The sequence below is a fragment of the Mercenaria mercenaria genome, chromosome 8, assembly GCF_021730395.1.
Source record: "Mercenaria mercenaria strain notata chromosome 8, MADL_Memer_1, whole genome shotgun sequence".
NCBI classification, from domain to species: Eukaryota; Metazoa; Mollusca; class Bivalvia; order Venerida; family Veneridae; genus Mercenaria; species Mercenaria mercenaria.
Genome location: NC_069368.1, coordinates 77760609 through 77785378, shown reverse-complemented (window position 1 = coordinate 77785378; position 24770 = coordinate 77760609). Strand labels below are relative to the sequence as shown.

The following is a 24770-nucleotide window of genomic DNA, read 5'->3' as shown; positions in this document are numbered from 1 at the left end:
GGCAGTGGAGGGCGAGGAAATCGAAAAGAAATCGGATCTATGCATTATTACCGAAACATGAATGCATTTTATTACTAACGCAATGTTGTTATTGTAATGATATGCCAAAATGTTATCATGTCTTACGGTGGATAAAATGCATCTCTTAACCTATGTCACGAAGATATAGGCGACGTATATTCTGATTGGCTGTGGTGATAAGGTGTGTCAAGCCTATATACATGCAATTTAATGAACAGAACGAAAATATACCACGGTATGTTTAATTTTCAAAATCATATTACGACTACTAACATTCATTATTTAGTCATATTGTACAACTGTAAAAACTGCAACATTCTCGACAGGAGAAGAGACGATTTGCATAGTACCCATTGTCAAACTCAGTTTTGATATATTCTCTTACTAGTCTGATGCAGACAGTTTTAGTAATTAGCTGATTATAAGAGAAACACAGGAGTTTAAGGAGTAGGTAACACACATTTGTAATATAGAGTGATATTTTACAACATACCAACAGAAGAGTGTTTTCTCACACCATACCGCTTGTATCATGATAAATTCAATGTTAATTACAAGCAACTACTCAGTAATGTGTGTATGTACATCTGTGGATGTCTTTTGTGTAATAATGCAATTTGACTCACTAACCTATCCATATTGTTTTTAAGGCGGGCTTATCACATATAGCTGTAAACTGGTGCTAAATATGCTTGACCATCAGATATGAGTTTAAAAGTTACTGAATGTCTCCTGCTTATGCCAAGAACATTTATGCTTGATCGCCACAGTCTTCGAAGACGTTTACTTTAGATAATTACACCAACTGGTACAATTACAGATGAAACGCGTTATCTCGAATTCTAATAGATCGAGCATTTTACTTCGAGATTACCAAATTCGACTTAAAATGATATCATTTGCACGTTCTTTCGGGACGGGACTTGAAAATGTCTTCGAGATAGACAGATCTTTTTAGATGAGCTAGAAAAGCCTGTTATACTTAAACGCCCGTAATCTTCTAAAGAAGCCAAACAATTGTTTTCAAGAACTGATATCAGCATAGAGAAATATCCGTTGATTTACCCGGGTGCCATAATATACAAATAAGGTTACAATGTTACGAAGTGGGAACCAAAACCCAGAGGAGCAGTTAACGTCGGTTGTTTTTTGTTCAGATTTGTTTTTCTTTTCATTAAGGGTTTTAAACGCCATAAAATGCAAAGAGTATCACTAACTCCGACATCAGCCAAATACAAGTTTCTTCTAAAACCAAGCAGTTTCCTTAACGGTTTTGGATTCGTCGTGTTGTACATGTGGTTAATATACGCAAACACTGTAAACTAAAATGATCTCAGATATCTGTTTAGAAAAATATATATTCTGCTCTACATTTACATGTTGCCATGTTTTGGTGTTCTAATGTTTTAGAAATGCTTTATTGTCTATTTTATAAGTATTTATCTCATGTTTAACTTTCGGACGTTTTGCGCTGGCAGACATTTCAGCATTTATTCTACATTACTTTTCCGGTGTGCTATGATGTCAATTTGATCGGTACTTAAAAAGTCAGGAAAAGAGATATCTTTAAAGTTTATGCCTTTGAATTATCAGGACAATTTATGTTTTCATTCTGTAAGATACGTTTTACTATATATTTTTGCTTTTATCCTTTATACCTTAGAACACGAGCGAAATTAAAATTTGTATGCAAACTGACCGAATTTTACTATTTCAAATAAGTCTATTTCACCACTACACCCATATTCTTTGTTCAGTTACTTCCTCAGCGCCTTTGGTTGATTGACTTAAATGTTACAAAATCTGATAGTCAAGCATATAAGCCCATGTTTAGTTGCGCACCGACGGTTTATTCATTGGCATGACCACCAAAATAATAACTGAAGACATCACGGCGGCTAAAAGAAAAAGCCAGAATAAAAATCTGTCCATGATCAAAGCAACAAATCTCCATTCATTCACGATGTCTTGATGGCGCTCTTCCAAGTCTTGTTTCTCAACTAATAATTTCAGCGACGCAGTTATTTTGTCTTGTGTTTCATCCATTTCAGCGTCCGAAATGCGATTATTATAAGAGTTTTCAAACTGATAATGTACTTGCTGCGTTGGTGTCGTTGACGTCACTTGTGACGTATTATTCACGTGATTTTGTTTGTTAACAACAATCCCATTGCAATTTGTAGAATCCAAAGAATCGATGTAAGAGCTAAGACACGTGTCCGATTTTCTTGCAGAATGGTAAATGAATGGATTTACTCTCGGTCTAAGACATAGAATACTAGCAAGTATATCATGCGATAAAATTTGCAGCCATTTTGGAACCCCACGCTGATGTGGTCCAACATGGTGTAGTTGAAGCACGAAAACTGTCAGCACAATTGATAATGACGTCATTCCCATAGTTACTGTGAGATAAATGCCTGAAAAATATATAAAATGTGACATTTGATTCACAAATTGGATAGCATTAATTTAAAGATGATTGGTGTATCATGCCTTAATCAATAGGCCTACTAAATACCCCCTGCTTATTTTAGTAAACGTCATTTTGAAGCTTTCTAAACGGCCTAAACGTAATTCTTAAAATTCGTGCAAAACACTTACGTTGCATTTATCCTAAATGTCATATCGTATGAACTCCTGTTGAACATAAATTCTATATTATTCTTAAAAGAACTGAAATTATATTTCAAAATGTCATTCTTTATATTGTTTGTTATCAACAAAACAAAATTCTTGACATTTCAGACAGCATGTAATATTTTTTTTCCTACACTATCAGAAAGGAAATCAGTATGTTACACGAACTGAATACAAATTAGTAACACGACTGAAAGCGACACTTTCTCAGCTTCAGGTTTAAAAATCTAATTCCGATGTGTAGAAACCGAAGTTTGATTTAATTTACCTGAAATTTATGGTAACCTGCTAAAACAATGTAATCATGTTTTGCCTAATGCGATGCATTTGAAAATAAGTGTCTTGGTATGTTGTTTCGGGCGACTTGCGGTTCTATTTTTGAGGTTATAAATTCTAGGCTAAAGCAAATTAGATTTACTATGCGTTGTAGAAAACTTAAGGGAATCTTTTAGTCATGAAACACTACTGATTCGTTGCCCTTCACCCCGGCGGCCATGCTTTTAAACGCAAAAGCATGATTTGCTGAAATTTATTAAAGGGTAACCCAAGAAACATTGCTATTACGTGATTTTAAAATCGAACCAGAGGTTTTAGACGACAGGATTTTCTAAATTTTGCATCTAGATATAAAGGTAAAACTAGCGTCGCCCCTGGCGGCCATGATTTTTACGTAAATAATGATTTGTAGCAATTAAGATAGCTACCCAACGAACATGTTTGTGAAATATGTTCAAAATCCGGTCAGCAGTCTCTTGAGAAGATTTTTGAATTTGTTCATTTTGCTTGCTATGGCAAGCAGAACTCAGCATGGATGACCTAGACTTGAAGGAAAAGGAAAGGGGCCTACCCAAGGACCATCCCTCTGAAATTTAGTTGAACTGACTCGATGGTTTAGGAGGAGATATTCTTTAAGGAAATAGTGGAGGAGGGACGAAAGACATCCAACGATCCGTACAGCTCACAATGGGAACTACGTGCTAAAGTCAGTTCAATATCAATAAAAAGTAAAAATATAAGAGTCATTTTATTTAACCATACATACCTATTAGCGGTACAAACTCTGATGTGGCAGGCATGTTTTCTGCAATTAGTAGCATAAACACAGAAAAGGCGAGCAACACTGTTATCCCGAGTGTAATTTTTTCTCCACTGTCAGGAGGCAGCCAGAATCCAAGCAGGCTTAAAACAGTCAACCATAAACACGGAAATATAATATTAAACAGATAATACAACGTCCGACGTCGCATGATAATTGAAAACGTAACGTCGGGGAAGAATTCTATACAACAGGCGTACGTCACCGTATTACGGACAACAATAATGTCAATGAGATCCCATTCTCCACTGTATATGTAGTTTGACAGATCCACATTAGCTGATCGGTTGGTTACATCAACCTATAAATACATGTAATGAAATGTCTGGTAAGTAGCCTGGCCTGTATTATATGATATATGTATGTATCACGAGTTAACACACGACGAATGAACAAGTTACGTCATTTCATATCCGGGTATAAACATATTGCTGAACATTATTTTCTCGAATAAAATTCAGTGAATGTTTCCTTTTAAAATGATACATATAGCTAGTGTATGAAAAGACACATATTTAATACCATGGCGTCACTCAACAAAAAAGCTGATTCGGAGTTTAATGTTTACGGAAAATAAGTCTGACTTGCCACATGAAAAAACACAAAACATATTAAAATATTGTTAAAAGTTGTAATAGTTTTAATAGAGCCAGAAAATATTAATACGCGGCATAAGGTATATAATATTTCGAAAAGAAAATGAAAATATTAAACTGTTCTCAAGGTGAAACGTCTAAAACAAAATAAAAGTATAAATACACTTATGAAAAAAACCACTATGTTTATCAAGGAACAGCTTCTATACATAAGAACCAATATACCCCTACCTACTATTCTGTATCAAGGAAACGGTTTATCGGCTATTTCACACCAAAGAACAGATTTGCCACTACTATTCTGTATCAAGGAAACGGTTTATCGGCTATTTCACACCAAAGAATCAATTTGCCACTACTGTTCTGTATCAAGGAAACGGTTCAGCCCTTGCTATTTCACACATAAGAACCGATTTGCCACTACTATTCTGTATCAAGGAAACGGTTTATCGGCTATTTCACACCAAAGAACCGATTTGCCACTACTGTTCTGTGTCAAGAAAACGGTTTATCGGCTATTTCACACCAAAGAACCGATTTGCCACAACTATTCTGTATCAAGGAAACGGTTTATCGGCTATTTCACACCAAAGAATCGATTTGCCACTACTGTTCTGTATCAAGGAAACGGTTTAGCCCTTGCTATTTCACACCAAAGAACCGAATTGCCACAACTGTTCTGTATCAAGGAAACGGTTTAACCCTTGCTATTTCACACCAAAGAACCGATTTGCCACGACTATTCTGTATCAAGGAAACGATTTATCGGCTATTTCACACCAAAGAACCGATTTGCCACTACTATTCTGTATCAAGGAAACGGTTTATCGGCTATTTCACACCAAAGAATCGATTTGCCACTACTATTCTGTATCAAGGAAACGGTTTAGCCCTTGCTATTTCACACCAAAGAACCGAATTGCCACTACTATTCTGTATCAAGGAACTGATTTCTACCCCGTCTATTAATCTATATTAAGGAACCAATTTTACACCCAACTATTCTGTATTAAGGAACCGATTTTCATCCTTCTGTACTGTTCTACATCAAGGAACCAATTCCATTCCCTCCCCTACTCTTTTACATTAATGAAATGATTTTCCCCAACTATTCGATAAGGAACCGATTTCCCTCGTTTTATGTCAAGGAATCGACTTTCCGCTACTATTGTGTATTAAGGAACAGATTTTCTCCCTAATATTTTAGATTAGAGCACCCATTTTCTTAAACTGTTCTATATCTAGGAATGGATTTTTTGCCCTTCTGTACTATATCAAGGTATCGACACCTTCATCCCCCCCCCCCCCGCCACCTTCTATTCTGTATTAAGGAACCGATTTCCCTAACTATTCTATATCAAGGAACTACCTGATATCCCCTACCCTTCTATTCTATATCATAATATAGATTTGCTCCTATTATAATATATCATGGAAGCAATTTCCCCTACCATTCTATCTCGAGGAACCGAATTCCCCTCCGCCCCACTCCTTATATTCTATATCAAGGAAACGATTTTAACACTTCTGTTTATTTCAAGGAACGATTTCCCTTTTCCCCTTTACTATTCTATCGGCGATATATGACCATTTTTTGTCGATTCGCCGTAAAACCCAACTCACTCACTCTACTATTATGTATCAAGGAACCGATTTTCCCCTTCTATTTTAAATCAAGAAACCGATTTCTCCTCTACTACTCTATATCAAGGAACCAATTTCCGCCCTACTATTCTATATCAAGGAAACGATTCCACTCTACAATTCTATATCAAGGAAACGATTCCACCCTACTATTCTATATCAAGGAAACGATTCCACCCTACTATTCTATATCAAGGAAACGATTCCACCTTATTATTCTATATCAAGGAACCGACTTTGCCCAACAATTCTGTATGAAAGAACCGAGTTGCCCTCTTCTATTCTTTACCAAGGAACCGATTTCTCACTACTCTTCCATATGATTATCCTCTACTTTTTATACCAAGGAATAGGTTTTCCTTTGCGACAAGTGATCACAATACCAAAAATTCAATGCATTTCTATGTATCGTCAAATAACATACAAAACATAAATGTTATTACCTGAAACCCATCGTAGGTCCAAGACCCGAACTTCATTTTGCATAACTGATCATCAAAAGGGAAAAATGTGATATCAATTTTGCATGAGCTTCTGAATTTTGCCGGTGGCGGCCAGAACACAACGCCTTCAAAACTGACCATAGCTTTACTCTGCATATAACCAGTGGTAAAGTCGTCGGCACTGCAATAAAAAAGAAACAAAATCAGTAGAAAACTCGTCGGAATAAAAACAATTAGATGAGCATATAAGAAAAGATGAATCAGTAGTTAGACCCTCGGACAAAGTACAGAAAGTGAGAAATATGCAAATAAGAGGAGAAAAAATCCGCAAGAAGTAGTCACACTACATTTATAGAAGGTCAGGTAAGGTGCATTGATGTCGTGCCGAAAGACATGAGTAATGAAAACACGACCTATAATTATTGTGCCTTATCAAGTACAACATGTGACGTTTAGGACGCTATGTATCTATAGACACTTTAAACCATCTAGAAAATGTTGAAAAACTACTACTGAAGCACCCTTAAAATTTAAGCATTTAGGGCAATTGTATACTTTGCTGAACATACTTAATGCCTGAATACGTAAACAGCTTTACAGTCAAACCTGTGTTAAGCAGCCAGTTAAGGGAGCGACATAATATGGCTGCTAAAGGTAGGTGGCTGCTTAAGACAAGTTTAAACTAACTGACTGGCTGCTTAAGGCAATTGGGTGCTCAATACAGATGGCCGCTAATCCATGTGGCGCACTTACTAGTCGACGTTCTAGAGCATCGATAGTTGAATAACATTGATTGTATTATTATAATATTAATGGTATAAGGAATACATGGAGTCAGAGTGAAAAACATGTAAAGATCAAAACAAACTAACAAAAAGGTGGTTTTATAGCTACAGTATCTCTTTGATGCTGGTTATTCTAAAATGTCATTAGTGTATTTAGATAACAGAATGTCGATTTCAATTATATGCATTTAAAGCAATTTCGATATTATACGTTTAGTTCAACAGTGTGAACAGAACTTAATTGGATACTAAAGACTATGTGTGTAAAAAGAAGAACTGTATTTTGATCTAGATTTGTATGACATTCAAGAAGACCGCAAGTAACAGTATTAGTTCGGCCTATATAACTATCAGGACACTACTGTTATTTCCGTCATACTCGGCTTGGTAATGAATGGTTCAAATTCACTTTACGCTGGCAATACTGGAAGTCTTTTACAAGCTTTATATTCAATCACTGGAATTCTTCCACAGCTTTCAAAGAAATTATGAAAGGACATATCTAATGACAATATGTTTACACCCATGTTATCAGTATAATATATTTCGATACCAGAGACAGTCAATTCGGAAGGCGACAGATGGTGATGAATTGTTTTTAGATGATGCAGATATAGGTCGTACATGATATTAATTCAGTCTATTTATCTAGTAGGGATCTGCAATAAGTCCAATAATGCGTGTCTGTGTATGTCAAATGAACGTTAAACTAATTTTTGTGAAATTTACGAACTCTCCAGACGATAATATTTCTTTGTCATTTCTCAAACATATAAAGTGTTTACTGCATTGCTTTTATATGGAATAGAACGTTTTGTGCAGCTTGATTAAATTTCCAGTAATAGCATCTTACTGGCTTGATGATCTATGAGCTATACTACTTTTACAAATAAAACTGTGTCGTGTTGATAAATTTGAAAGTTACTATCTGCCCCTATTACAGAGCATCAAATCAAGCAGTTGGTTGTTTTTGCCGACATACTCTCACATCAGATTACTATTAACCTATTTACAAACTTCGTTCGCTCGAACTCGATGGGACCGCAAAATGTGTTATTCAGGGATTTTGCTATATAGGATTTGACGATGAGTTCAAGCTAAAGGTGATGTTTGAACTATCCAAGTTCGTGCAAACGAAGTTTTGATATTCATTTGATACAGAGATGATATGATCTTTACTTATGTTACAGCACTTTAATAACTAACTTACTTATTATAAAGAACCATATCAGGCAACCAAATCTTATCGCATGGCATTCGGAGGGTTTTCAGTCCGCCAAAGTCATCCGGGTTCCACCGTAAACGTTCATCTATCCATTCCTGGAAAAGTAAAGTAAATCCGGAATAGTGAGACTGTATACCAATCTCGTACTAATATTTCTATTTCAGATATCACAACAAAATTATACACGCTTTTGTATCAAAGGACATACGGAAATAGCCTGTACATGCACAATTATACAAAGCAGGCAATATTCGAAACATATTATTAAGCTGTATGGACAGAATCAGAAATGTTACACAGTCACAGTCTACAGTCGAAATTAGATATGTGACAGTATATTTCAGTTTGTGACAGTATACGTTACAGGAAGAATTCGAAACGTGACTGTACAGGCAGAATTCGAAATGTGACAGTATACTGTACAGGCAGAATTCGAAACGTGACACTAAACTGTACATATAGAATTCGAAATCTGACCGTAAACTGTACATACTGAATTTCGAAATAAACTGTACATACTGAATACATGATGTGACAGTAAACTGTACATACTGAATTCGAAATGTGACAGTAAACTGTACAGGCAGAATTCGAAATGTGACAGTATACTGTACAGGCAGAATTCGAAACGTGACAGTAAACTGTACATATAGAATTCGAAATGTGACAGTAAACTGTACATACAGAATTCGAAATGTGACAGTATACTGTACAGGCAGAATTCGAAACGTGACAGTAAACTGTGCATACTGAATTCGAAATGTGACAGTAAACTGTACATACAGAATTCGAAATGTGACAGTAAACTGTACAGGCACAATTCGAAATATGATACATTTATTATAAATAATGTACTGTGTACTGTGTATGTTAATATGTTTTTTTCAATGTACACTTTAATCCACTTTATTACAGTTTTAATTTGTGTTTATATCATTTAAAGGATAGCTTGAAATTCACATGCAATGGTGTCGTTGAGCTTGTTCGAAGCAGTTTTTTTTTTTTTTTTTTTTTTGGTAATATAATATTTTCTCTTCCACAATTTTCCATTGTCTGTACATCAAAATACAAATCGAGACAATTAGAATGCGAAAATATCCTACGTCTCAAAGTTCATGACCTTACCTGTTCAAGCCACACAATGGTTGTCAATACCTGGTTAACTTCATCCTGCAACCATATAATATACGTCATTAGATTTCGTCACTTTAATAAATGTACTAATCAATTAGGTATCCGATCCACAAACAGATAAAATGTCGATGCCTGGCGACCCCATGATTGTTTTGATATCAGTTGAAAGATTTGTGTCTGCTGAACAGGAATTAGTAAATATGGTGTGTGTGTGTGTGTGTGTGTGTGTGTGTGTGTGTGTGTGTTCGGGTTTAACGTCTTTTTCAACAATTTTTCAGTCATATAAACGACGGAGTAAATATGGTGACTATTAGATAATAATATGCATGCATCACTACAGTTATGTTTTTTGACTGCGAAATGATAAATCTTACACTGTAATAACTCGATTTCTGTTTAAGTGTCATCGAAAGCTATAAAGTAAAACGTAAAAATTCTGTAACTTTTTGTCATGTAAATAATATTTTCTTTTTCAGTAGATAATACACTTTCAAATGATATCAAAATTATATGGGCTTACCAGGCATCTATATTTGATATATTGCAATAGCACTGTTATATAGAACTTTCTTATTTAAAACCAACAGATGATGCTATATAACGCTCAGATAACTAGAGTTCATATAATGCAGTGTGTATACTTTTGTACTTGTTTATACATGCCTATCAATCTTAGATGGATAATATAATAACGTAATCAGTGCGCGTTTTGACTGGCATATAAAACCTTGAGCGAATATATCTTATCTTAATTTGAACGAAGTAATTAAGGGTGATTAACTGATAAGCGCCTTAACTATAACCGATAGATGCATTCGATAAATTACGTTTAGATACCCGCTAACTTGACAAACTAGCATAACTATCAAAGACAGATAATCCATATGCAGCAGTTAACTTTTTTATGATATCTTTCATCATTTTTATGATCAAAGCAATTTACATCATGCTGTTATATGTTAAGGAAATTATGGATGAAAATTGTTCCTAATCGTTTTGAAATAAGTTAATGGTTTGGTGCGTTAAATATTTATCAGTTAATGTTACCTGGCCAAGCCACAACACGAAAAGGTAAATTACTGCACATCTTAGAACAGAGATAAAATATTATTTAGCGAAAGTATCAAACACTTATCTAGATAAACAAATGTACAAGTGCTTTGGTACCTTAACAGACAATAACACGTGTTTAAGTTCTAATTGCTTGTCACGTAATTTGTTTACAATGACCATGAAATTACAATTGTGTATAAATACATATGCTTATATATTGTTATATGTAAAATTATTGCGAATAAGTACATATCTCTTTTAAAGAAAAGAGTTGTTTTATCCAAACAGGATAGAAGTGTTCTTTTTCTTAATATGCTATATAACCTTACCAAGTTAAACATAATAACATGTTCAAAAGTATATGTAAATGTGAGAACTAAAGTAAATGTATGTTCTATTTGTTCCGTCAAATTAGAACAGAACAGAACAGAACAGAACTTACTTGATACTTTAAACTATTTAAAACGTTTAGTAGTAATAAAAGCTGTCTTCAATCATTACTAGTATTATATGTCTTACGTAAGTTAAAGCACTGTTGATGTTTAATTATGAAACAAGATGTATACATAACTCAGAAGGCCATTATTGAAATTATTACGAGAAAGAGACAGTTCCACGGAAAATAAATGTTGTAATATTCATACGACAGGGATACCAATTAATAAAAGGAAAAACTAATACTGGAGAAGTCACATCAAAAGTCAGATTCATAAAAAAACATGAGCCGAGTAAAGGGACTTTGTATGAAGAAATACAAAGGTTTCATGAATCAAATGGATTACAACTCTTAGCTAGATATTTTAAATTGTCAGTCGGTCAGTTTCACATTAATTTATAAACACACCTACCGTTATGACACATGAGTTCCCACGAGTGATTTACATCAAAGAGTAAAAGAATTTTGTTGACAAAAAATATATACAGGGATACAAAAAAATGTTCCTGGCATAACATCATAACTGATGTTTATTCAACACGTTCTTGCTGTATCATCTATTTCAACATTACTGCCATTGACTTAGATGTATTTGCTCCAGCAATCATAATCCCTTTAAAGAAGGACCATTCTTTTTATAGCTCCGACACTGTCTCAACAACATCAATGACAAAATGTATTCCACACAGTTTAGATTTAGAAAATTTAGAAAAAAAGATTCAAATCAAATCGTACAAGGGAATGAGAAATTGGAGGTGTTCAAGGCCACACTCAGCATGAGCTGTAGCTATTGTAATTGACGAGGCGTGCACATACGAAATATTCTGAAGTAAAAGGATCTTTGCCACCACTTAAATTTCATTCACGCCTTCAGGTCTCGTTTTTGTAGCATTTATAGCATATACTGTGTTACAACAATACCATTTATTTCATAAACAGATACATTATTCCATTGGAAGTTATGTTTGTATTTACGTCTCTGCGATCAGAACAATAACAATCATAATGTTTTCTTTAATCGTAATATCTTAACATAAATAGTTCACGTTACAATATAATCAACCATTAAAACAACTATATCAGATCTGATATGATTCGAAATACACCTATAAACTCGTACTGACACAAAACATGACATAATCATTTTCCGTACTTTTTTGTGTTACTCAAGAAAATAGCAGCAATCTTCAAAATTAAAATGTATTTTCTGGATTCTGTATATCAGTTATTAAAGCAGAATACGACAAACTTTAAGACATTAACTGCAGGTCTATATCATTATTATTAAAATTCGCAGTTATGTTATTACACTCATGACAACTTTTGATATATTTTCTACATACATGTGTATATAGAAGCTTTTGATTCGCTATCTTTAAAATATAAGCACTTTTCTGCCAATTTCTGTTATTTGATTTAAAAATAGTTCTATTAATACATGGACTTTTATTGATACAAAATTGTCACTGTTGTGTTTAACTAAATTACATCATTCCGTCTCTGTTCACGTTTCCTAGCACTAGTATATGTTACCTGGTAAGTTTATCGCATGAAGAAAACAGAATGTGATAGATTCAGAAATACCTGACAGGATATATAAATATATGCATAGTTCACCATTCATACAACTTATTTATAAATTCTGTGAAAAGAGAAGAACAGAACGCAAACAAGAAACATTTTAGCAGCCTCGGTTCTATAGATTCTGTACATGAGGGGTATTGAAATGTGCAACAATCCTCATGTCTCGTGGCACATTTCACTTAAAACAGTTAAAACATTCATTCGCACCGATTCACTTCATACTTAGTTCATGCTACAATGTTAACCTGCAATATCTAAGCACTCTACTTTATCATAGACAAAAATAAAAACACTATTCCACTTTCTCTATAGCACTTATACAGCAGAAAAAAAAGTCCGCTATTATTTTGCTTGGTCACTTTCTATGCTTAATAGCATTTTATTTAGAAATATTTTCTTGAGATGTAATTCTGCCTCAACGTTATACCTTCATCCGTGCAGAGGTTGGCATATCTCAACTGAACTCTAAATTCTTTAATGTTCTTTCATTTCACAATACACAGAAGTCATTTCGATAAGGATTATGGAAAATAAAAGTCCAAGAGATAATGTTCGCCCTGTCAAATTTACGGTAATAAATTCTTATGACATCAATATGATACATAGAAACTAGTTACTGTGGGTCACTTATCTGTATCATTATGACATCGACAAATTGTCTACACAAAATCATAACGTATCCATCAGATTTACAGAAAATGCTGAACTGATTTGAAAAATGTGTTATGCAGGAAGCGAAAATAAGTCCAACAAAGTTGTCAGTCTAATATGCCGGCTATAAATATGAAATTATCACAGAAGAAATGTAATGGACCAACACTTGAACTAACTTTATTTGCCTGATTTTATACCTCCAGTTGATCTCCTTGTGCATTGTAACATATACTTGATGGTCTATATGTTGTTTAACTATTAACCCTTTCCCTGCTAATTTTCTATAATGAACTTGTCCATCTTAAAATGTTAAACAGTACCATTAACTGTTAAAAGGGGTGCTTTCCAAAAAGTTACTGACTGAATGGCGAACAGTGCAGATCATGATCAGACTGATGGATGTGCAGGCCGAGGTCGCAAAGGCAGATTCAGTCGTGTACAGCATGATAACTGATCATGATAGAGTTTATAGGAAGATCATTTTGATGAATAGAATGCATCCAAACTGCCTATCTGGTTTGCAAATCTGTTCATGAAATATATTTGAAATAAAACTGTAACAACACCTGGCATGTCCAGCAGTTTTTAGCTTTTGAATGTAGAGCTGAAAACTTCGTTCTAGCAACATTCAAAAGTACATAAAACTTTTTTTCTTCTACAATATCAACAAGTTATTGCTCAAAGACATTTTACAGACATTGTATCAGGGACCATGATTTAAAATGGATTCGCCATAAAATATTACAATGCTTGTGTTCTCGGAATTGAAAATGTGTAGACAGGTAAAATTGTTCATAATATGATGTAAACTAGAAAATGAAACGATTCAACATTAGCTCTATTTAGAGTAATCTATTTACAGATTAGTATTACTTGCCGGTAACAATATCTAGAGTAAGTAGTATAGTGCCTGAACTACTCCTTAAAATACAAATGTCCGGTTGATAGTAAAACAGATCCTCCTTTCTAAAGGTATGCCATTATTGCCAGCAGGAACATACAAACATAATAACCTCTTATCAGATACTCTAAATGTCTGCTTTCTCGATATATTCCTCGATTTAATACTTTGTGAAGACCATAATATCGTTTTTATGTTATAAACCAAAACATTTACATAACCCAAGAATTTCATGACAACAGTTCTTGAATAAGTAGACATAATCTAGCTGAACCCAATTTATCTTTACATGACGCCTATGTTTGCGTTTTCATTAAAGATGTTTTTTTATATAATCGCATTGATCATTGTCCCTTTCGCCAGAAGCTTATATATGGATACTCTACTGAGCGTACCATGCTTTTTAGATTTATACAGACACTTATCATTTTGTCATTTATTACAAAGCACTTTGCAATTGCTTGTATTCGCTCTACAGGTTAATCTAAACCAATCACCTAGGAACAAAATATATATTTAAGCGTAAATGTGTTTGTACGTAACATGCTATTATTATACAAAAAAGACAGAGTAAAGATAATTAACACTGTCAAAAAGACTTAACTATTCGACAGAACACTCTTATAATGGTCAACATGTATATCTTTTATTCAGTGTTTTTAATGTCTATTAGTCATTAGGCATTTCGTTCAATTTATTTTTTCGTTCAATTTCAAATAATGTCAATCTGTGGAATTAAAATAATTAAGGTAAACTTGTTGGATCGTTATATTCCAAGGAAATGTTATTGATTTCTTCACATATTGCTTTCATATACTGCTTTTTTCGGGCTATAAATGAAAAGACATTTTTGAAATGAATGTTCATATTTATATGACATATCACGCTTTATTTAACCCATTCAAATCATATGAAATTTAAAATAATTTACTAGTATATACTATGTCCAAACATTTCTGCAGGTAGGTTTTTCATATGCGTAAGGGTAGAAAGAATTGAAGGATTTGACCATCCGGTATTTACAATGATCTTATTCTATGGGAAAAAACTGAAGGAGAACGGTTTAATAACACAATGTTTATTATTATCAAAAGCTTGAGGGGAAATTAAAAAAAAAATATTTGACCGCCATATATTTATAATAGCCTTACTATGGTATATTGCATCCCACAAAAATATGCAGCGCTAATCGTTGGCTTAAAAGTTGTCCCATAAGTTATGAAACATTAATAAATTAGCGGCCAAGAATATAATTATATAGCTATTATTCGCGGGTCTCGATGCAAGTATTCAAACACAACATTTTATTGCCAAAACGCTGCAAGACAACGGAGGGAAAACATATGCTGTGGAACAATGGTTGTTGAAAACCAGATCTGTAAAAGTGATTTTTTTTAAAAATTGCTATGAGAAACATAACGTAGACAATGTCGTAGACAATGTAGAATCAATTACATCTTGTGTGATAAGAAAGGAACCTTAGAGTCTCATCTCATCCAAATCAAGACATCCTGTTGGGTTGCTAATGAAACGTTTGAGTTCCATGTAACATGCAAACACAGAGAACAAATTGTGTATCTCGGGGAAACATTACAAGAGACTTTCCCTATTTTATTGCCAATTAAAGATGGTTCATAGTGTAGCAGTAACAATAACATAGCCTTATAAAACCATTCTGTGTATTGAAATGTATGCTCGTCTCACAATAATGGTCGTTGTTCATGTACAATTATTTCAGAGAAACAACCACTTCTAGATTTAACTTCGAGTAATTTCTCAATCTGAGAACCTCGACTCATGTAAGCAGACGCTTGTTACAGTATTAAGATTACTTTTCGTATACTTTTATCAAAGTTTTAAAAGTTTGTTCAGTCGGGGTGTATATAAATGTTTTCAGTACAAAGTATTATTATATTTTGGTTTAAATCACTGTTGTCATAAAACAACCGCTAATGCTTCGCTTCACGCATATATCTCAGCCGAACAGATATCATATTTTGCAGACAAATAATTTTTACCTTATTGTCTCAGACGTTACTATAAATGGCCACTCCTGGCACGACTGTCAATGTATTCAGTCAAACACTTTCAAACATATCTTACAAAACAACAAAATTACATAAGTATTTCGAATTATAAAAGTACACATAAAATTGATTCTATGTGCACTACACCTTTCTTGTTATTAACATGAAAGCACAAGTAACTGAGGATAAATTAGCCTCCTGGCAATAATACTGATACCATTTTGTACGTTCACATTTTTACATATACCGTGTCATTCAATGCATGGGTTAACCTTTCATTTTATATATGACATGTCAGTGTCAAAATATTAAATGTTCGTCTATATTGCATGGTCCTATACTAAAGCTCTGCATTATCCGAATTGTCCGTTTATTAATACCAGGTTGTTGCAAATATATTTGTAGACTTTTCTGTCAAATATCCCAATCAGATGATATAGTGAAAAGTTTTATCACGTGACAGAAAGTCGTATCTTGTGACAATGACGTGATTTCTGTAAAATCAAACCTTTCGTAATGACGTAAACGTGTAATATATACAAGCTTTATATCAAATGAAACCTTATAATGTGCAGAATAACTGTCTGGCTACACATTATATGCAAATCTCAATATAGACAGTATGAATACAAGAAACGTTGCCATATATTTTGAGACCCATTGAATCTTCCTTTTTACATAAGACATTCTTGAATTAATCAAATTTAAAATGATTCATGAATATCTGTATTGTTCTGTATCAGGCGAAACAATTTGAGCCGTGCCATGGGAAAACCAACATAGTGGCTTTGCGACCAGCATGGATCCAGACCAGCCTGCGCATCCGCGCAGTCTGGTCAGGATCCATGCTGTTCGCTAACAGTTTCTCCAATTCCAATAGGCTTTAAAAGCGAACAGCATGGAGCCTGACCAGACTGCGCGGATGCGCAGGCTGGTCTGGATCCATGCTGGTCGCACACCCACTATGTTGGTTTTCCCATGGCACGGCTCATTTATTTTCTGTTCGAGCAGTTATTACAATTATGAAGATAGTTTTATCAGTAGATTCTACTATGTTCTAAGTTACGAACATTCATGACTGTTGAATTAAATTCAATTCATTTACGACCCGATTTGTTCTCTATCATAGAAAGAACGCTAAACATTGTGTGTAATTACGTAACAGATCGTTTTTCTGACGTCACAATTATTACGCCATAGCGTCAAACAGCACTATTGGTGTGTATATGAATCATAAATTCGCTAAATGTTTCAAAAGGCTTTCTATGGCATGTCACCGATATCAAGTACAATGAAATATTCCCTCTTTGTATTATTCTCAGTGTTTGTTCATGACCTATGCAAATGTGTATGTTCAAAAAAAAAACAAAGAAAAATATCAAACAGGGAATGCCACGCACCAAAAGCGCAGCCTCCTCAAAACGAACCCCCAGCACGCAAACGCGTGCACCACACACACATACACTCAAAGCTTACACATCAGGACAAAACGAACAACACACACACACACACACACTCAAAGCCAACACACAAGGACAAGACGAACAACAAGCACACACACACGCGCGCACACAAAGACATGTCTACATTATTGTTTTTATCTAATCTATGCTTCGTGTTCGTGCCATTCTTTGTTGTACACTTATGACCATAATAGATTCACCTATTGTTTTATATATACACTTAAATTATGACGTAGTTATCTATAATAAATAATGTTGTTAATATAGTTTTTGTTATGTAACGGGTAAGAGAACATTAAATTGTACTAAAGAAAGAGTTTCGCAATACTTTACTTATGCACAAAGATAATGCGGACGATATGAAGTTTGCCAAATGTTTTAAATCGATTTCAAACTCCACTGCAAACTGCACTACAAATAACTCGTACAACATAACCCACCAAAATTGCAAAACTCAGTTTAACTTCTCGTGCAACCACGTCTGTTACGCGACCAGTTTATGCGACCGTTCCAAATTCCTTCCAATGTTTAATTTGCTTTGCGGGATCGTTGCTTTTGCGCGAATTTACCGTCCAATCGTATTTCTTAAGTATAAAGAGAAGGTCAAAAGTATGTAATACTGGATACTCATAATACTGGTAAATTTTGTTAAAAAATCTTATTGTTGAATCTGCCTATATATAGCTGTCACAACCTTTTCCACATCACTTTGTAAGATTTATTTACAAACTATAAGAAAGGTTGGAATGTTCATATCACGGGTTAATCTTTTGCTTTGTTTGCTTTTTAGCAATAATGAAAACTGATAAGGAGGTTACCATTACCCCAGTTATTTCGCGAAACGCATTTAACTTCTTCACATCATATAATTATTCACGGATAAAATAACTAAGACCATTAGTTATAATGAAGCACGAACTTGCTACTTTGAATAAATTTCTGGAAGCCGTCTCGTAACTGATTTTATTATCATTCCATTAACTAAGACCAACAATCAATTACCAATAAACTTATTGAGGCTACAGTTTTTGCAGGGAACTGTACATTATTGATGTAGACACAACTGACATCTTCCTAATGTAACTTGTCATTTCCATATTTCTGTATCCATATCATAAAACATTTCTTTCTAGTACTTATCTAAGAAAAGCTTTTACCTAAAAACAATAAGAGTTATTTCATTTCTACGGCAAACTTTGACATTTGCTATAACAGAAAAATTATTATGTGCTATAATTTAGTGATTCTTTCTGTTAGGCCTGTTGTAGAATTTGATGACATTTTCGTACTGATATTATTAACAACAATAATAGTGACAAATATCCAAAAGGAAAGACCACAGTCCCCCGCTCATACACGAAACCATACACTAGTATTTGTAGACAAATAAAAAATAAAAAAGTGCTGGCCTGTTTTGCTAATGTACACTGTGAAATTGTACCTTTATAAAAATCAGTCCTTTAGGTTCATACTTGACAATTTACAGACACTGCAAACAGGTTATGCTGTAGCAGAATATAAAACCGTCATCTTAAAAAGTTTAACATTTAAATGATATGTCAATTTCAGCATTGCTGAATTAACACGGCTACCTGGTGATTTACACAAATCTAAAATGTTACACACTTACAGCAGTAATTTTTGTGCTTAAGATTTCATTTTACGTGGTAAAGTTACGTAAAACACGTCGAGCAAACGATCACAGCCTATGTCAGAGACATAAGTAATATTTTATCTGACATGTAAATCTAACGGTTAACATATTAACCACACACTTAGTACTGTAATACTTTAAAGAAGTGTTGTAAATGGAAGAAGATCGAACCCATTTTGACATTCTTAGTATATTCAACAATGCAATGTGTGTACCTCCATTAGAGATATATATCTGCATATGATATCATTTTAAAGGTAAGGAACTTACCGTTCTATTGATGTATCATATCAGTTATAACAAAGTCATGAGGACTGAATCTGTGAAGAGAATCTAGTGTGGCTCTAACTTGTTGCTATTACGTAATAAGCATACCACGACATGTCACACATGGCGTCACAGTCCGCTCTGATACGGATGATGCAGACACGGAATGTTCTCTCTTTCAAATCAGTATTGCAAAAACACATACAATTAAAGCTTGCTGTGTAAATACAGTCAGGAGATATTGTGTCCCAAAATGTCTTGCAATCCTCAATTTTGTTGTCTTTTTCGGTTATCATTTTTTCTTCGAAATAAGATTAAGTTCGTATGACTGGCTTTGTAATACTGAACGCAGATGTACGAGCATTCTGTCATGTAAAGCACAAGAGACAAAAACAATATCTGATGATGCACAATGTTTCGGAGTCTCGGCTATGATAGACCACGGGAATCGAGATAGAACGTGTAGACAGAAATTAATCATTCCGGTTCACAAATGCCCATAATTACTCTGCCAAGTGTTAAACAAACTTATGAGACAGTGTTTGGGAGACTGAAACATGATCGGGGTTTTGTTAATGTGTTAGTGTACTTTCAAAAACAAATATAATGTGTTTTACAGTCTATTGAGAATGCTTCAGGGGTATTACGTGGTCATTTAGCTTGCGCTTTTCTCGATTGTGGATAGTGAAAAGTGGTACTGGTGGTATGTTGAGTAGATTTAAAGCAATACTTTAGGACTCTGTCTTGGGTTTGTATTTCTTTTCTTGTTGTTTAAGTGTGAAGGCATGTTTATCGGGTTTTTTGGTCTATACCGCAAGGCGATACAGCTATAGAATATCAGCATTCTATGTGTAAATTGATAGACAGTGGTATAAGCATTTGAAACAAGTTTTTTTTTCTTGTGCTTTAAGTGGTTTGATTACGACAAGTATCACCATCTAAGTCATGGTCTAAAATGAACAGAATGTCTGATAAGAAGATTTACTTATTACATAGACAATTATAAACTCGGTAAACGGGCAGTAGAGCATGAGACGTCAATATTTTTCATATTGACGTTTAAATTTAACATCAGGTGCGTGAGTTTCATGCGTGTCGTCGCGTTTAAAAATTCTTTAATGACGAGATTTTCAATTTTACTCCACTAATATAATATATGATAATTATATGCATAGTATATGTATGTAATAAAAAGACTCGTTCTTTCGCGGAATTATATTGCGCTCCTAACGTCGCGCAATATTTCTACTACAGAACTCGTGCATATTTCTCGATACAAATCTAATAACCTTTAAATATAGGGACAAGTGACTACGCTATGCCTATTATCAGGCTGGAATAAAGGTTTTCGCAGAGAATTCTTTAAGAAACATTTTTCTACAGTTATTTCCACAAACAACATCAGATTAGGAGATGTCGTTTGAAAACTTTGTTAGTTTCTGTTCACTGTACTGTGTCTTAACGAATCAGAAGACTTTTGTAAATGCTCACCAAAGGAAAATTTGTGAAAAATCATTTTAAACTTGGTTAGCACATTCTTGCAAGAATATTTATATAGTTTCACTATACACATACAGGGGAAGTGACCATATCCTTTTGCTACCATAATAAGAACTCAGAAAGTAGGAACAATCTTGGTACAGAGATCATTTGTTTGAAATTATCATAAAAATCGGGCAAGCTAATTCTAACCATGACATTTTAAAGTTTCAGCATACATCTAGGGAAAAAAGCCAACGCCCTCTGGTGTCAATTTTGGTTGACAGTCACCAAAGAATTATTTGTGTGAAATTATTTTCAAATCAGACTAGCGGTTTAGTACTCTCGTCCTTCAGATGTTCGTCAAAATCACGAGACGAACGTTCAACTAGCGAACCACAGTAGACATCTGGTATGCGAGATTGGCGGTTTAAGAGAAGATACAGTTTGGAGATTTTTCTATGTTTAGCTCTCAGTTTGAAGTCCCAGAAGTGCACCCAAATGGAACTGTAAGAACAGAGATGAAATAGAACTATCTAAGAACCCCGCGAACAGGACTGATCAGCTTCCGACTGATGGTTTCAGAAGAGTATTGATGGAAGAAATTATTGACACCGACGGACAAACGGGTCACGAACGGTGATTGGTCATAGCAGTTGACCTACATGCTGTGCTCTTGTGAGTTAAAATGTAAGAAAAAAGAATTGTGAATAAAATCATCTTCAAATTATCGAGTGTGCTACACGTTTTTTTTTTTTTTTTGGAAATGAAAATGCACTTCAATATAAAATCTGAAGGTGAGAGAAACGATTCCATAAACAAGTATGAGCTCATTTCAGATATTATCCTAGGAGCCCTGTGGTAGTATTAATGCATATTATTTTGTGATCCACGAAACACAGATTGCCTTCCTCATCCCGTGTTATTGTTAGTCTACATCGCAAACAATACTTAATTGACAATAAACCAGGGAAATTGACTTGTAATGTTCTGTTGAGATTAACAATTTCCATTCTTTTCAAGCATTTTACAAGTAATTCTTGCTCAATAGCAGACCAACACATTAGCATGCTTTCAAGCTTCGAATAAAAGTCCACTATGTTTGCAATAAATCCCGTAAAAGAATTATATTGGTTAATTTTTTTAGCAGTTCGCAGACTCGAATTCCAAGGAGCAGTCTGGTCAGCAAACTGCGGACAAATATGCAGATTACAGTTCTCGCGTCCTAGTTTAGGAATCGAATTATTTAAAAGTGCAATTGGATCAACACCTCCACATTCGATTTGAAACCTACGACTAGAATGCAGTTCCTAGTTCGCATGTCCGAGCTGATAATCGAAATGCAAACTGCTGACTGGTCAGCAGTTCTTGATTCTAACTGCGAGCTGCAATCTGGTCTGCAATTCACAATTTGAATTTCAAAGTACAATTTTAGTCAGCACTTCGTTATTCATTTCAATTAAATGACAAAAATGCTTATAGAGAATTATAGAGATGACCTCTAGTATAGCTGTATATCGTGCGGTCATATGCTATGAAAAATGAATTGCAAACTGGGGTCATCTGAAATTCAACATTTGAATTATATAGTGAGTGATCCCAACCTGTGGTTTTGCCTACAATTCAAGATTTGAAATGCAACCTAGAAGTGGGCCTGCACTTCGCAGTTCGCGATTAGAATAACAAACTGTAAAATGGTCTGCAGTTCGCGATTAAAAATGAAAATTGCACCTAGTTTGCAGTTTGATATTTAAATTGCCAATTAAATGCATAAGAATGTAATTCTCAACTACAACCCAACAGCAAAATGTACATAGAGCTCAACCTGGTTTTGGTTTTTTTAGGTAGGGGGAGGGTGGAGGGTGGGGGTGGGGTGATGGTGGAGGAAGACCCCAGGTGCCCCTCCGTGCCTTATATCATCACGGATGGGCACCGACCTTCCGTTAGCCAGGTCGATGGCTAAATAAAGTTGACAAGGAATTTGTCGTGCGTTTGTTTATGTTATGAAGTGTGATCTTGTCTTTAATTCAAGATTTAAACTGTGAAATGGAAACAACTGTGATATGTGGACTAGTCTGCAGTTCGCAATTCAACTGAAGACTTGTATACTTGAAGTCCTTTGCTAAGTAGATATGTTAGCCTGTTTATCGTGCGTTTATGTTATGAAGTGTGACATTGTCTTCGATTAATTTCGGAATTCAAATTTCAAGCCGCAGATCAGTTTCCAGTTGCAATTCAGACTGCAAGTAGAAGATTCGTGAATGTAATAGAGGATATTTGTTTGTTTTAGTGTTAGATCGAAATATATTTCACCGAGTGAACACTATAATGCAATATTTTCACGAGTGGCGCAGCTACGAGTGAAAATGTAAATTATGGTGTTCACGAGTGAAATATATTTCGATCTTACACTGAAACAAACAAATTTTCTATTTATTTATGGCTTTTAAATAATTTTAACAAAATTATATCCAGTTTGTCCGCGCAACGTCACGCTTCATGACGTCATTTTGTCGTGACGTCAGGATATCTTTGAAGAAAAATTGTAAATAGTTCTATTACGTTTCCTGATTTCCTTCATATTTTATTATGATAGAATGTATATATTTATGATCCTGTTAGTATTTCTGTCTACATCTATATCTTTACCGAAGTATATTTTGCAAGGAATTACCTATTATCTATATAATTCATATTCTTTCGCATTCAAGTGTAGTTCCGTACTAGTGAAAAATACAAAATGATATTTTCACTGTTTGAAACAGTGAAAATATCAATTTTATTTCACTGATAAATTTCAGTATTCAGCATAAAATAAAATTGTATAATTATGGCGAATAACAAAATGTTTTAAGGTAATAAGCGCATTGGTAACGATTCCTATTTACAGGTGACAATTAAAACAGGTGAAGTTGTAACATATCGGGCTTTTTTTGTATGCTATATAGACTGAAACACAAGCCATGGTCTTTTCTAGAATAAAATGTTTGAATTGCGCACTGGAAAAGGATATGTGATTTCCCATTAGAATTGCGAATTGTGGACTACAATTCAGTTCACAATTCGCAGATCCTAGTTTGGGAATCCGATTGCTAACGCACACTTGTCAGCAGTTCTCGATTTAAATTGCGAACTGCAAACTGATCTGCAGTTCACGAGAGCAATCTGTTCAGCAATTCTATATCCGATCTGCAAACTGAGGAGAAGAATGCATTTTTATAGCCCGCATAATCAAATAGGACAGCCACGCTCCACGAGCGAATCTTTGCTAAAGCTAAACCCAGCAGCTGTGTATATATGTATGTGAAGACTATATTTATTTCCAGTGCAATATGTTGGCGATAGATCACAGCGGTATACAACATTGTAACGTTATCAGAAATATAACTTTAAACGTTACTGTATAAAAGCACTTTAAGGCTAGAAAAAAGGATGTATAATAGCTGAAGTAAAAACATACTGACAAAAGAAGATTTTCCTATATTTCGGAAGCTTAGTTCTTGCATTAATTTTACACTATAATTCTTGTTACGGACTCTAAATCTTTCCTAAGATTTGAGATCAAATAGATTGCGTATATTACATTAAATTCTACAGAACGTTTGTTTTTGTTTTTAGATAAAATACGACTAGTGAGAATATATACTGGCGTCAAAGAACACACTGAC

The 24770-nt window shown here is 34.4% G+C and overlaps 1 protein-coding gene across 2 annotated transcripts in view; it reads right to left on the bottom strand.

The window, feature by feature from the left end:
- Window positions 1-249: 249 nt before the first annotated feature.
- LOC123566016 (neuronal acetylcholine receptor subunit alpha-2-like) overlaps window positions 250-24770 on the bottom strand; it is a 75945-nt gene continuing 51424 nt past the window's right edge. The window contains exons 3-7 of one of the 2 annotated variants that reach the window (XM_053550227.1): window positions 9576-9620; window positions 8436-8545; window positions 6441-6621; window positions 3704-4058; window positions 250-2441 (exon numbers count right to left, since the gene is read on the bottom strand). In XM_053550227.1, the coding sequence (XP_053406202.1) occupies window positions 1852-2441; window positions 3704-4058; window positions 6441-6621; window positions 8436-8545; window positions 9576-9620 (1281 nt within the window). In that variant the 3' untranslated portion in view covers window positions 250-1851. The remainder of the gene's footprint in view (window positions 2442-3703; window positions 4059-6440; window positions 6622-8435; window positions 8546-9575; window positions 9621-24770) is intronic. The other variant, XM_053550228.1, reaches the window with a different exon arrangement.